This window comes from Meleagris gallopavo, chromosome 1 (assembly GCF_000146605.3).
Source record: "Meleagris gallopavo isolate NT-WF06-2002-E0010 breed Aviagen turkey brand Nicholas breeding stock chromosome 1, Turkey_5.1, whole genome shotgun sequence".
Classification (NCBI taxonomy): domain Eukaryota; kingdom Metazoa; phylum Chordata; class Aves; order Galliformes; family Phasianidae; genus Meleagris; species Meleagris gallopavo.
The window spans coordinates 50,243,231-50,258,120 of NC_015011.2; the positions used below are offsets into that span (position 1 = coordinate 50,243,231).

Consider the following 14,890-nt stretch of genomic DNA (forward strand, 5'->3'; position numbering starts at 1 on the left):
TATATATATATGTATACACATGTGTATGTGTATTTATTTGAGGAGGAGGAAGATTAGATTACTGTTAGAGAATAATTTGAAATGGTCAACTGATAAATCCAATAAGAAATCCAGTAAGACTATGTTAGACACAGTTTAGTGCTGGGTACTGTGTATTTGGGTATGAGCTCTGCATGTGGGATAGAAGTTTTTAGTTGGAAACACTGATTTGGGAGAGAACTGGTGATCACATAAGATAACTGCTTCAGTAATGCAAAAGGCACCATCGGATTGAAGGAGGGATGTGATCTTGCTCATGTTCAAAGTTAAAAAGACTGCATAATTTTGTTCACTTCTGAGTTCAGTTTAGGATCATAAAAATAACTTATGGCTTTGAAGATGAATGGCTTTTGAGGTGTGTAAGGTGTTGGGTTCGTTTATTCAGCCTCAACCTCAAAACGAGGTTGGAAGATGACTAGGTTGTGCTGTACAGGTGCTTACGCATGGATGATACCTATTAATAGGGCTTTTAGATCTTATTTGCAGTCATAACAAGATTCTCCAGCTGGAAGCTAGGAGTTATCACAATTAACCTTGAAATAAGAGGATAAATTCTTAGTCGTTTAGGCTGATTTAAACAATGGAGTAGCTTACTGGGGAGTGAAGGAGTTGCTCCCAGTGCTAAAAACAAGCTAGCCCATATTTTCAAAGTGTTCTTATCTAGTTTTTGAGGGACAACTTGTGTGTGAAAGGTCTCTGACACAGTGACAGTCTCCTTAACTGCTAGCAGGCTGCTCCCTTCCTTAATGGACTATGTAAGCAGAAGAAAATCTCATGTTTCCATCGGGCACATTCCCAATCCTTTCAGCTTTGTGCTTTGATAGTGTCTGTGATTGTACCTCATCACTGATAACCTTCAGTCCTTCCTTCTTTGGCTTCAAGAAGCAGTTTGCCTCCCACTGTAAAACAGGCTGAGGTAATGTGGTCAGCTCTGATGCCCTTCAAAGTCTGCTGGGAAAGGTGGAGGCTGGACTGGATTGCTGAAAGAGGAATATCATCTGCTCTTTGGCTAAATCACGAATTTCCTCCACAAATAAAAGAAAAGTCAATTGTTTTGGTGGTTCATGCAGGCATCTGTGTACTAAATCCTACTTATCTGTTGTAGGAGCAACAGTGCAAGTAGTCAGAAGTGATTTTTCTCAGAATTTGCCTTGGTGAAATGCTTTCAAGTGCTCACACATCTTCTCCTGTTATTAAAAATGAGAGAAAAAAAAGCATAAGGTAAAAATAAGGAACATGTTGATGACGATTGTAGGTGAAGGTGGGATAGCAGTGTAAAGGGCGTGAAATCTCAGGCTCTGGCTTCAAATGGCATTGCTTTTTTCTTTTTAGTACAACATCTTGTCTAGCTTATGTCACAGCTTCTATCTGTAGGTTGTTAATTGCTTCTGTTGGGGAAACCTCATCAGCCCAGCCCAGGTGATAAAGGGAGCTTTATGTGATCCAAACAGCTCGAGTCTGAGAGCTCTATAATGGATATTGTTGAAAGGTTTTGCAACCTGAAAGTCTCTGCTTCTTGGCACTCTGCATTTCCTAAAATATATCAGTGGGTATAATTTCTCATCTAACTTTCTTCTGGTGTCAAGAGTGCAAAACACCTCCATGAGCCTACGCTTTCAGGCTAAAAAGTTGACTATAGGTCTTTCTGCCAGTAAATGGATTTGAATCCACAAGTAATTCATGATACACAGCTATTGACAATGTCAAAAAAGTACTCATTAGGTATTAAGGTAGGCAAATAATACGATGGAGCAAGAATAATAGATCAGATCTGGAAAAGGACTCTGCTTTTTGATTACATTGAACATTCGAAGGAGAAAATCTATCTTTTGGGTGTTGAGATGGATTTCAGCTTCTTTAGTCTCTGTCTAGTACTGACTCCTGATTACATGTAATTGAGTCCTGTATGACAGTACTGCAGAACAGGAGTTCTGACATGAAGAAACCTCTTTGTGACAACTCTTGTCTCCTAGCTCTTCCTGCAGTAAGAGAGCACCAGGCCTTTGCTTCTGCTGATTAATCTGAGTAGTGTTAGAAAGGCTGTTTATCCTGATGTTTCACTAGTGCAGTTCCTGGAGTCACCTTCTGTGACTGAATGGTGGTGTGCTCAGCACTGCTTGAGCATCATGCTCTGGCTGAATGGCCAAACCAAGGACCACAGTGCTCCTCTACAGAAGTACGTGTGCCACAGCAGCTGTCATGAACTATTGGACTGTCTCATAAGGGTTTTATGAGTCCTCTCAAACCCATCTTCGGGTCTCTGCTGCTTCTGTGGGTGCAGCTCCAGATAGAGATTTCTCAGCTCGAAGACATCCCATCAAGTGGGGAGCTGGGGCAAGGGCACTCAGTGCAGCTGGGACCCCTCCTACATACAAAATGCTCTTGCTTGTGCACCTCAGGCTTGAGGACCTGAAATTATTTCCTGCATAAGCAATTGGTTTCTTGGTGATGTTGAACTTCTAGTGAAATTTAGACCTTCACTGAAAATGGACTGTTGGGTATCTTCTGGGTTTAGTTACTTTATTGCACTCATCTCTCAGTGAATTACATAGCTGCTTGGGCATAGAAGAATCTGTTGTAGCAGTTGGAGGTTGTCAGATAGTGGCTTATGTTACCTTTTGATTGTTCTATAACTTACAGAGAATTCACCTTATAATCCCTTTTGTTGGCTTCTGTAGGGTTAAGTTATTTGTCTGGCACATTTTGGAGCTGGTTTCTGAAAGCTATAGACAGGCAGAGGAGGTAGGGCCAGCTGGAACAGAGCCCGCAGGAGGGGCCCTACCAAACTGTCAGTGCCTTGGAAGGCAAAAGCTCTCTGGTGCCAGATCTCTCAAATTTATTATATGTAATGTAGTTATGGCCTCTGCTGGAAAAATCTGCTGCCTTCGTGTCATCTGGGTAGAAAGAAACACACAGCATGCGTGCTCCTCCTTTCACAATGCCCTTGCTTTATGAGGTGCATCAACTTCAAGCAAGAAAATTGGGTTCTGTTCATAGCTGTTGTCTGTTAATACCTCTTAGAACTGTAATCTCCAACAGCCCTTGCTGCCATTGTAGAAAAGATGATTCTAATTTACCTGCTTTCCTAAAAAACAACTGAATACATGTGCAAAATCACTTTAGGGAGTGGAGGACTAAGACACAACAAGATTCTGAGAGTCCTGTGCCATAGCATGATTGAAAGTGTGTGTGTACGTATATGCATACCTGACATATGGTTGAGATATGTACTTATATATCTGACACACAGCCAGTTCATGGAGGAGGCTTCTTGTGACCTGATGTGTAGCAGGGTGATGTGCTGGTCTCTCAGTCACATAATAAGCTGTTGAAGTCACGATGAAGAATGTTTGATATGTGTAGTTTTATTGTGCTTTCTTTAGAGGCTCAGAATTTTTTTTCCACTGCTGTTCTGCTGGGTTGTAAATAGACATTCATGGTAATAGTTGAGTGAAAGAATCAGGTCTGTGAGCGCAGTGATTCATGCCTTCAAGGTCAGAGATTAGAGGGTTAGTCCCCATCATGGATGACATAAGCACGGGTCTTGTTTTATTTGGCTAGAGCCACTGTCTGCTGTAAAAACACAAACATGCCTGTATGCACGATTTTAAAAAATTAATACGGGGGCATTTGGTGTTGATCGTTGTTTTTAGATGGTCTGGCTTATCTGTACAGAATTGGTAACCTTTTGCAAAGGAGCTCTTAAAACTTCCATTGTTTGCAGTAGGTTGTTGACACTGGTAGGGGAAGCACCATCAGAGAACAAAGTGCCTTTTTATGTTCCACTAAATTAGATTCAGCTTTGAAGGAGATATAAACTGTTAAAATGAACTAGTTCTTTTTTCCTGCTTTCATTCTCCAGGAAAATTCTGGCACGCAACCAAAAAATGAAAGCCTCCAGTCCTGGACCTGCTGTAACCGTTGCAGCAGTAAGGACAAGAGCTGCGATATTTGGAGCTGCCAGAGCAGCTGTGGCAACGGCTGCAGCAGAGTCTTGGATAGCCCAGCACACGTCCTGCTGCCTCACAGCCTCACTGCTTTCTTCCAAGGAATTTCACAGAGCACGAAACCTCTCTAGCAAGCCTCAGTACAGCAATTAGCTGCTGTTGTCCATGCTAGTTTCTTCCCTCTTGCTTCATCAGACACAACTTGGGTGGAAAAGTGGTGAGGTGGCCATAGCCCACTGTAGGCTTCGCTTACATTCAGCGTTACCTCCAGCTTTTTGCCAGTCCTTAGGAATTAAATGCACAAGACAAGGTTTCCTGCTGGTGTGGAAACTCTGAGCAATGAGCTTGGCCGATTGGGGCTGGCAAGCAGCTCTGGCAGCAATACCCAAGTATCCAGGCCCAGCTGGGTGTGGAGAAAGGGGAAGATGGCAAAGCGTAATTGTGCACCAGAAGCTGCACAGTTTGTTCTCTTTTAAGACAACTCTAATGAAGAAGAAACCGGTGATTTTTGATGGCTTTGAAGTTTCTGAAAATAATTTTGGCATTTGCATTTATCAAGAGCCCGGCTGTTTCAGCGTGTGTGGCAAGGCTAGACAGCTGAGCTGATCTGGCAGGGACGGATCCCACTCTTGGGCTGAACATTCAGCTTTCCGTTCTCTCTTGCTTCTCAAAGCCTTTACACTCCCATGACCCTTTGAATCAGTTCTGACCAGTAAACTGTCAAAAATATGTTACTCATTCCATTTGTTGGGCTACTCTCTTGTGGAATTGGGGGGCTGTATCACATGATGTATGAGTGAAAATGAGAACTAGGGCCAGCTCTTGGAAGCTGGTGAGGCCAGGCAGGAAGGATGAAGGAGCAGGAGCAGCCCTTTGGCAGCCGTAAGCTGTCAGATTGGTTCAGCCTGTCTGAAACACTTGTAGTTTATCAGGAAAGCAGTCGTGACTGATTTCTTTCATGGCAGTGCCCAAGTAACAAAGACAACAAAAAGCAATCAATGGCTAATCTCCTTTATAGACAAGCCCACACCAAGCATGGGATAGAAATAGAAAATGTATTTTAGCTGTGATTGGCACAGCAGTGGTCAAAAGAGGATCCAGCATGGATCAAGCCTAGCTGTTGAGATGTTGAGGCTTAAAGGAAGATGCAGTTGCTGCTCACGTTTACGTTAACATTATTCAAACTTTGTGTAACATAAGATATTATGCACTCAATTGTTCTGGAGATGAATAGAAGATCAAGTATTGTCCTTACACAATAGAACAGTAAAAACAACATCTGTGATCCAGCATTTGTAAAAAGAATACAACTATCTCCTTTTTAAGAATGGAAGATGGAAGCAGACAGAAACTATAGCTAAAATTGTTGGAAGTTTCATTTGCATAAAGACGATTGAAGGGACTTAATAGCTTTTTACTGCTTTACATATCCAAAGCTTCTCTTTAGTCATCATGGCTTACTGTTGCAAATGTTCCACGTCTGCAAATCTGGACACAAATCTTTCAAGCAGGGCACTCAAAAAATAAGCATTATACCCACTTGACTTGATATGGAAATGTTGATTTAAAAAAATAAAATAAATCGACAAATATCACTTTGCATGGTGACAAAACATAAGGATGATGGTCCCTAGAGATGGTGTTCATCATCTTTTCTAACTGTGGAACCATCCTTTCTTTTTTTGTTGTCTGTTCTTTCATTTCCTACACCCTTTAAAACTTCTGCAGGTGATGAGATGGAAAACTGTGATGTTGAAAGCTTTTGTGAAAAACAGGGTAGGAAAAATGCTTAAATTCTGGAGATATACATTGCTTTCAAACCAATTATGACTTTTCCATATGTGTGTTCCTGAGAATGAGATCTTGGACCTGTCTTTCTGGAGAACAAACCTTTGGAAATACAGCATTTCTAGTGGAGTATTGCGGGGCTCTGTTGAAGTAGTAATGCCTTACAAATAGATAACTGGTTTGAATGTGACCAGTTCGGTAGCAGCACTAAAATGTGTTCCCAGCTAAAGGATGTGATCAGTATATGGTTTCACAGTGTGGAAGCCTTTTTAACTTGTAGTTCTTGTTTTCCTCAGTTTTGGTCTGTGCACGGACAGCTGGAATTCCTAAAACTCTTCTGGAGATCTTTCTTCAGACTTTTTTGAGGAAAAACCTTGTGTCTGTGGCCAAGAGGATCTGCATGTCATAAGCTGAAAGAATTCAGTCACATCACTGCAATTTTATGCCTTTGTGTATATGCTAGAAATTGAAATAGTCTCATCTCCCTTCTTACGTTTAGCCAGCCCCAAAAAGTTACCTGAAACGGATTGACAAAAATAAATCTTTTTTTTCCCCCTTGTCTCTTTGCAGCAATTTGGCAAAATCCTTGATGTAGAGATAATCTTTAATGAGCGCGGCTCCAAGGTAAGTCCTGTTTCTGTACTCGCTTCTCATGTTTTGATTGCACAGAGTAAAAGGCAGTTTGTTGCCTAGAGAATATACTTTGTAGAGATCACCAGGAATTAGTGTGATGGGGGAAGGGAAAAGCTATCCTGGGGACTGTCTCCTGTTCCCTCTGACTCCAGACTCTGAGCATGGTCATTTCTGGGCAGCATGTACGAATGCTCCTGGATGCTCCCATCTGTAATAAGGGATCAGGTTCCCAGTCTTTTGAACAAACAGGGAGTCACTTGAGCCTTCATAACAACCCCTTCTCATTGCCCGGGCAATGGGTGCCCTGTGGGGAAGGCAGAGTAAATTAAATCAGTGTCATATGAAGGGAGCTAGTAAAGATATATATATTAATAATAATAATAAAAAATAAATAATAAAGAAACAAAGACTGACCACTCTGCCCTCCCCCCCAAACCACATCTTCCTTGCATTAAAATATTCCCCTAGAATAAGTGTAGTATCTAACATGTGGAAGGATCTTGTTTATTCTCTTCTGTAGACTTGCTCAGTATTTCTGAGAAGCTGACCTTTCTCATTCGAGATATTTGATGCTTAATAAAAGCATCCCAATTCCCCTTGTCCTGCCCCTGTGGACCTCTCCCCGTTGAATTTGCACTTGAACACCTATCTTCATTCTTAAAATGTATTAAGTGGGAGGTTTTGTTGAGAGCAGCCAGTGGTAATATATTTCTCTCAAAATGAAATTTCAGATGTTGCTCAGGTCAGTTGCAGAGAGATTCAGTGATCTTTGTCCTAATTGGCAGTTGGTCTAATCATGTAACCAGTGTCACCACAATGACAAATTGATGTGATTCTCTCTCTGCCCAGGAGGTTCAGCACTGGAATAGCAGGGAATTTTGCAGGTCAGGAGCAAGGTGCATTGCCAAAGCTCTATGGGGGAAGCTTGCACAGTGCATGTCTATACTCTGCTTGACTTAATCAATGCTAAGATTCCCATTTTCAATTAAAACAAAACTTCCCTACTCCCCACGTACACGTGTGTGCACATGTGTGCATGCACACAAGAGATTTTGAAGTTGCAATTCAGCTAAGCAGTTTCAGTTTAGAGCTTTTATGTCTGTCTCCTGGATTTGAGGTTCACTATCTTAACGTGGCCTCTTTGCTTTAACATATCTTCTGGGGTCTGTTCATGTTCAGAGCCCTCTGCAAATTCAACCCGTGTTCCCCAAGATGCATTCTGAAATTCTTCAGTCTCTGTGTTATCTGGAAACCAGAAAGCAGTTGATCTGCATACAAAACAAATGAGATTTGGCTCTTTCCCTTTCCACGTTTAGTTTGTGCTTAAAACCCCACCACCAAACATGGTATTTCTTATTTCTTTTTGTTGTTTTAATAAAGCAGTCTGAAAGAGTAAATGCCTTTATGGCTTAGTTAGAGAGCTTTACTTCCCTTTGGGGATAAAAATCTATACGCTTTACCAAAACAATCAGCTATGCTGAGTTTGTAAATATTTATTCTGCTCTCTGCTGTTCTTCTGATATTTATAGGCCAGAGCTGTCTGTGAATTAGTCTCAATTTTGGTCATTTCTATTTGGCTTTGGGAACAGCCTCTGGCATCTATCAAAATCCCTATTTTTTTGGATGTATGTGCAAAAGGAAGAACAAAAATAACTGGCCTGACAAAGTGCTGAGCTCTATCCCTCATCTTCGTCTGCCTGTGCTTTCCAGCACAATGTTTTCTTCTCTGCATGTGAATTTCACTCTTGCTTTGCCATCCATACAGGCCTATATTAAACACCCACTGCTGCCCTTTACCTTCTAGGCAACACTAACATTGGAGACTTTCTGTGAAGACTTGATTTATCGCTATGAAAGATATTTTCTTCTGCAGTTGTTAAAGATCAAGGCTTCTGGTTTTCAGTTAAAACAAAAATTGTTGCTGAGGAGTTCCTTGACCAATTTTATTCCAAACCCTTAATAAGCACGCGAAAAAAATAAAGCGATCCAAAGAGATGTTCTTCCAGCCCACGACCATGCAGTTTTCTACTGCTTTTTTTGGTCATCTTACAGCAAAAAGCAGTTGCAGAACTGATAGCCAACGTGAGGGATGGGGCAGAATCTGAACAGAATGAGAAAACACCCAAAGAATAATTTTGTGGTACCCCTGCATCCTTCTCAACCTAAAATAATCAGTGTTTTAAAAGAATGTGAGATTATTCCTGCTTAGCATGAAAATGGGAGGCCCCAGTGTTTGAGTGGGGTGTAGCTGCACGAAGCACCTGGTATTCACATAATAATGGAAAAACAACAGTTTGGTGATCTGATGGTGAAGCAAAGGAAACGGATCTTTCTGGAGGCCGCTCACTCACTCTTGGGTTCTTCCTCCACCTTAGGAAAAAAAAATCTGAATGCATTTTCCTGCCCTGTGGTTTCCATTCTAATCTAATGATATGAAACCTCTCTCTTCTTCTCCTCCTCCTCTCTTTTGGGAATCCGAAAGCAGATGCTCCTGCTGCCTGCCTTGTGCTGTGTTCTCAATGCTCCCTCCCCTTCCCTGGGTTCCTAAGGGTGTAGAGTTTTGTGTATATGTTTTGTCAATATTTAAAAGGTACAGGTGAATCCCAAACTGCCCACCCAGGCTACGATGGGCCTGAGCAGCGCTTTGTCCTTGGGCCTGCTCTAGTGATGGCAGGCAGGAGGGCCTGGAGGAGAGCTGCAGTTGGTAATCTGCCTTTTGAATCCATCTGAGATGACCAGGCAGTGTTCTTTCACAGCTGTAGTGGTGTGCCTGAGGGAACCATACCAGACAGACTATGTGTTTGAGGTCTCTGTGCATTTAAGAAGTTTGTAAGAGCAGTGTGTGTACGTCACAGCCTCCTCATGCCTCAGGTTCTTGTGCTTGGCTTAGGAAGTGTTATTTGTTGTCTTTCCTTATCACGGCAGACTAGGAGGCAGCTAATAATTAGTTTTGCTGATTCTTCTCTGAAAGCAATGTGAATGATTGTTCCCTAACTCGATTTCTGCCTGGATTCAATCTATTTAGTAGGATTATATGGGTAGACTTCACACTGATGCTGTTTAGCTGCACGTGGAAACAAGATACAAACTTGAAACATCCAGTGAATTTCATTCAGTTCTTTCTTTAGCCTGTGTGACAGAATGACGTTAGTCTTCCCTCAATTTATTTATTACTTTTTGCTTGCTTTCAGGAAGCTATCAGTTTGCTCCAGTTGTCCTGTGTGCCTTTATAGTTCTAGTTCTGACCCATATAAATAAATGCCTAGAAATAGCATTCTGCTCATGGTTGCAATTCGCAATGCACTTCACTGAACCATGAGTAAAACACCTCCGGAGGAAACTGAGGGATGGGATTCCCACACCTCTTGTTGTGGAGCTGTAGATACATATTTTGGCACTGTTGTGCTGAACTGAACAAATGGACATATTTGCAGAATTAATGCAGTCTGCCCGAGTAACACTTGAAATGAGAAGCCCATGACATTCATAAAGCTGCAGGGGAGGGGAATCCCAGTTCTCTGCTCGATGCTGTCTGCCGGGTGGCATTCTGAGATGTGCCCTCAATGACATTCAGATACCAAGAGCACATAAGCACACAACAAAACCTTGGCTGAAGAAGGGGCATGTTTTAGGTTTCTGCATGGTAAGAGTTCGTGTTAGTGCAGACTGAAAGCCTAGATTTCAGGATTACCTTCCAGTTGGAAAGTACAAGTTGATAAAAAAGGAGAGTGGTCTCTGAATTCTTGTTTAGGAGTCAAGTGTCAAAGTGCAGTATTTTCTTCAGTAATTGTTTGTATAGTTGCTTACATCTGGTCTTCACGAGGGAAATGCACATGTTTAGTGGGTGAAAATCCTTAAATACATTGTACTAACTAGAAACTCATACAGAAAGCTGTATGGAAACACATAAATCTTTGCTTGCTGTTAACTACAGGCTAAGATAAGGATATTTAGGTTTTAACAGTTCTGCCTAAAAGATTGTATGTTTGCATGTATGTTTATTTCTTTGAGTGAAATAGATGGTTTGAGTTAGCCACTGCAATTCTGGACCTAATTCCCAGCCAAGGAAATAGATACACTCTCTTGTTACAGAGGTAACAAGAGGTGTTTTCATTTTAATTCAATTTTTATAATTTTTGTTCAGGTGTCATCAGTTGAGGTAGAAATTCAGATGTTATTAACACAGAGATTTAAATACAAGATGCCAGCCAGTGTCACTTTCTTAGGTCAACAAATTTATAATACTGGTGGCTTGAGGTGAGATGTGACCTTTGTCCCTTAGTCCCAGTTTACTCAATTACAGTGTAATACCATGGCTACCTTCAACTCCTTGATCATAAATGAATGAATTAAAATTGGTCCACACACTGTGAACTGGTTTACTTACGTTTGAGTAATTAAGGTTGAAGTTGATGGCCTGATATCACAAAGCCCCTATGGAACAGAGCACCTTCCTGGTGGTGCTCATTTCATTGGGCAGGGAGTTGCTAAATTAGCCAAAATGTGGGGAATGGATTTAAAAATCATAATAAAAAAATGATCTGAGAGGGTGAGAGTTTGATATTGAGCCAGCAGAAGATAAGCTTTCATTTCTCTCCTTTTTAGCTAGATAAATTCCTGCATCTAGTTCACTAGGTAGTGCAAGTAGATTCTGAGGGCCTTTAATTTCAAGACACGCTCAGGAGTCGTATGGGGAACTGGAAGGGCTGCTGAAGTGATGGCAGCTTTGGTTTACACTGGTTCTCTCATCAGTTTGAAGTGTGTGCATGTAACTCAGGTAAGGTGTGCTTCTGAATTTCGGGCTGTACTCCTGCTGGTGCATCCCAGTCCTGCTCATCTCAGGTGGATTACACTGAAACCCTCCTCCGCTCTCAGATGCCTTGGAAACAGGTAGCCTAAACTTATGTCGCTTGGCCATTTCTTCAGGCTCCTAAAAGTTGGTTTACGTATGTGGGGAAGGGGGAATATATAATCTGTTCAAAAACAAGCACAGCAGTAGAGGAAGGCAAAGCCCATTGCTGGCTGCGTGCTCTGTGGGGGTACAAGGCAAAGACTCTGCTGCTGAGGTGACTGTCTAAACTCCATGACAAATGAAGGGTTAACAATGCATGGATTTCAAGGGGCTCTGTTTAGTTTCCTTTGTTTTTATTTTTATTTTTTTGTTTTATTTTTTGTTTTTGTTTTTTGTTTTGTTTAATTTCTGTGTTCTGGCCACACCCAGGAGAACCGTCTGCTTTTGATTTCTCCCTTTACGGTTACATGGTAAATTTTCTTTCTCATTCTTCAGAGATGGAAACGTTCAAAACTCTCTCTATACATTTATTTATTTATTTATTTTGACACTGCTCATCATGTTGCTTGTTATTTATTGCAGAGTCTGAGGCCAGACTAAAAGGGTGACAGTTACTCGGTCTCTTCAGGCCCTTTGAATAAACCTTTGGGTAAAAGGGGGCTTAGTCTGGCCCTGCAAATTGCTCAGAAGTTCTGAAAATGTTTGTTGGGTTTATTCAGTGCCCACTGAGTACATTGAGGCTTACATTTATTTTCTGCTTGGGAAAAGTTCCCGGCACTTGTTGGTGGAGGGGAAATGTTGAAAAAATCAGCCTTATTATTTTAACAGCTTTATTAAACTCAAGGTATATGTATAAATTCTATCTAGAAACTTTAAGTCGTCTTTTTTTTTTTTTAAACCCTAGGATTGCATCTTCCCTTCCTCTGGCTCCATACGTAGTACCGTGGGGCAAACCAGTACCTGCTGTAGATCTGAGCTAGCAAACATTGGTCATCTGCCTCCTGTTCTTGTTTTTTCTTTATGGTTAAGACAACCTTGGGAGGGAAAACTGAGAATGCTTTGTTGTATATGTTTCTAGGTACAAATTAATCCCTATTCTTTGCAGGTCATCTCTGAGAAGGAATTTAAAATACATGTATAATTTTTCTTCCCCGCATCAAAAATGTGTATTTAATTGCTGATTTTCGAACTTGGAAATAATAGAAATATCAAGCATGGCTCACTTATTTTTCCTGATGAAAAGTTGAATGTCTTAGGAGTTGCATTAAGAAGACTAACCAAGCGGGCACAAATATTGACTCTATCATAGTCAACTATGTAAAGTGTTAATTCAGCATTGATGTTAAATGGTTTTCAACAGAGTTGCATAAGCTAAGGATTGATCTGCGAATAATAAAAAATCTAGTTGATTAGGTATGTTGTTCAGAATCAAATCAACTCTGTTTTAATTCACGTTGTTAATTATTCCTATCTAGTCTGCATGTGGATTGTACCCTACCTTGATTTAACTTACTAAAAATACTGAAAATTCCAAGTCGCTTTAAACGTATTTGATGGTAATGTTTTGAAGTCCCTTACAGACTTCATTAATTGAGAACAAATGTGAATTTAAATGGTCTTAATTTGGTTCTAGTCTGCACAGGCTAATGTCTAAAAAATTACCTTCCCTCTATTCTCCAGCTTTCAGTTCACAGAATCACAGAAGACATAAATCGTGCTCAGGCTCTGCAGGATTTTCTAGAACAAACAAAAATTTTCATGTCAAAAGAGAAGAGGGAAATAGAGATTGCTGTCGCAGTCTTTTCCTCCCCTCCTCCCCAGACCTTTTTGAAGGTGCTTTTTTCCCCATTACATTGAACAGAGGGAAACGTGTTACTCTATTTCTCAGTCTCCCCTTTCTCTGTAAGTGTTCTTTGAAGCAGATACAATACACTGTCCCTTCATAATCAGCTTTGTTATTATACCACCCCCCAGTTCCCTGCAGCCTCTTATAGAGTTGCGTATGGCTGGACTGATTTATTGGCCCTGATCTCTCGTAGCTCTGATTTTAATTCATTGCAACTGAAAGCATTCGTTGTTCTGAAAAAGGCAACAGTTTATCTATATAACCGTTTATTTCCTTTAAGTGGAGAAAAGAAATTATCTGAAGTTTTAGATTAGAGACTTGGCACCCAAAAGGGAGAGCTCTTACTGGTTTCAATGTGACAGTATTGGGATATCCAAGTTTGGTTTTTTGTTTGTTCGTTTGTTTTTATTACTGCTGTTCCAGAAAGAGGAAAAAGAAAAAAAAAAAAAAAAAAGAAAGGCTACATTACATTTTACAAACATGTAACAGTTTTGTGCTGGAAGCCTAGCTCTGGATGATAAAGGCCAGCATGTGCAAGGCAGCTTCTTAAGACTAGTGTGGTGCAGCCCTTTAAAAAGCACTTAAGGTGATGGCTTGCTTGTGTCTTGTTGTAACAGTGCCTAGAAGCCAAGATGGTATTTTTTGAGTATCCAAGCATCCTGAGCCTGAGCTTCATGGAGGGGCTGCCAGGCTAGCATGCCATTTTCCTGACAAAGCATAGCTTGCAGTTGATCAGCTTACCCGTTGCTCTGCTTAATATCAGGGGTTTCCATTGCATTGGATACAGACTTTGGTCTTCCTGCTTTTGCGTTAAACTGGGATTTGCTTTACAGTAAGCCATAGAAGCCATTTCTCCTCCTGTTCTTCAGATACTCTGAAAGCAAAACGCAGGCAAGTTTTTGGCTTGGCCCTGCTCTCTGCAATGGCATGAAAATTATCTCCTCCTGATTGTCTGTGGTAGGGCACCGTTTCCTACAAGCTAAATTCCTAATCCCCTTAGTCATAGATCTGCTTGACTGTCAGAGCACTCACCTCCGAGAAAGTGAGCATGTTTTCCACTGCCCTTGTACCCAACTGCTTGAGTTGATGGCCATGTGAGCATGTGGGACAGGAGCATTGCATGTGCCGTCCTAGACTAGGTAAATCTGAATCGTTGGTACAATCAGGGGGGACACATTGGTAGTCCTTGAGCTTGTTTTTACAAGCTTTGTAGTGTGTCTAGGTAGAGATCACCACCCATGGAACAGAGGTTGCCAGCTTAGAACAAAGCGAAGTAAGATGGGTGGCAGTCGTTGAAGCAGGGAACAGTAGTCCAGAAGAGCCAGAAAAACCCTCTCTTTACCAGTAGGTCTGTGTTGAGGTGTTCAGCAGGTCCAACATGGCGCAGGTAGGAAAATATGGAAACTAGAACAACGCTAATTGCTTTAAATCATGACGTTGAGTGATGTTCTTCTCCTGATGCTACCTAGAAGCCCTCCTTTCTCTCAGGGCCCCATGCATTATTAGGGAAGTCATAGGCCTAGAAGTAGACGTGAGCTGTGCCCTGAAGAGCTTGCAAGGGATGCATTGCAAACAGTCCTTCCTCTCAGCCGTTCTCCAAGGTAGGTGATTATTAATGTCTCGATTTTACAGGTGGGAAAAGCAAAGTTCAGTGTTCGAATTGCCCAAAGCTTCGCAGAATTCCCGATGCCAGGAACTCAGGTGGCAGTGAATGTTCAAGAGATTGAAGTGCTGTGCTGTCCTGTCCTGTGCCCGGGGCAGGCAGCGGGCTCAGCACTGTGTGCGTTTGCTTTCAGGGACAGGACCTAACTTGCTGCCTATGCCAGGTTTAGTTCTTTGAAAAGA

The 14,890-nt window shown here is 41.5% G+C and overlaps 1 protein-coding gene across 16 annotated transcripts in view; it reads left to right on the forward strand.

Moving 5' to 3' along the window:
* The window catches only part of RBFOX2 (RNA binding fox-1 homolog 2), a 102,744-nt gene that overhangs the window by 65,829 nt on the left and 22,025 nt on the right, over positions 1–14,890 (forward strand). For all 16 annotated transcript variants that reach the window (XM_010711675.3, XM_010711663.3, XM_010711668.3 and 13 more), the window contains one exon: positions 6,345–6,398. In XM_010711675.3, the coding sequence (XP_010709977.1) occupies positions 6,345–6,398 (54 nt within the window). The remainder of the gene's footprint in view (positions 1–6,344; positions 6,399–14,890) is intronic.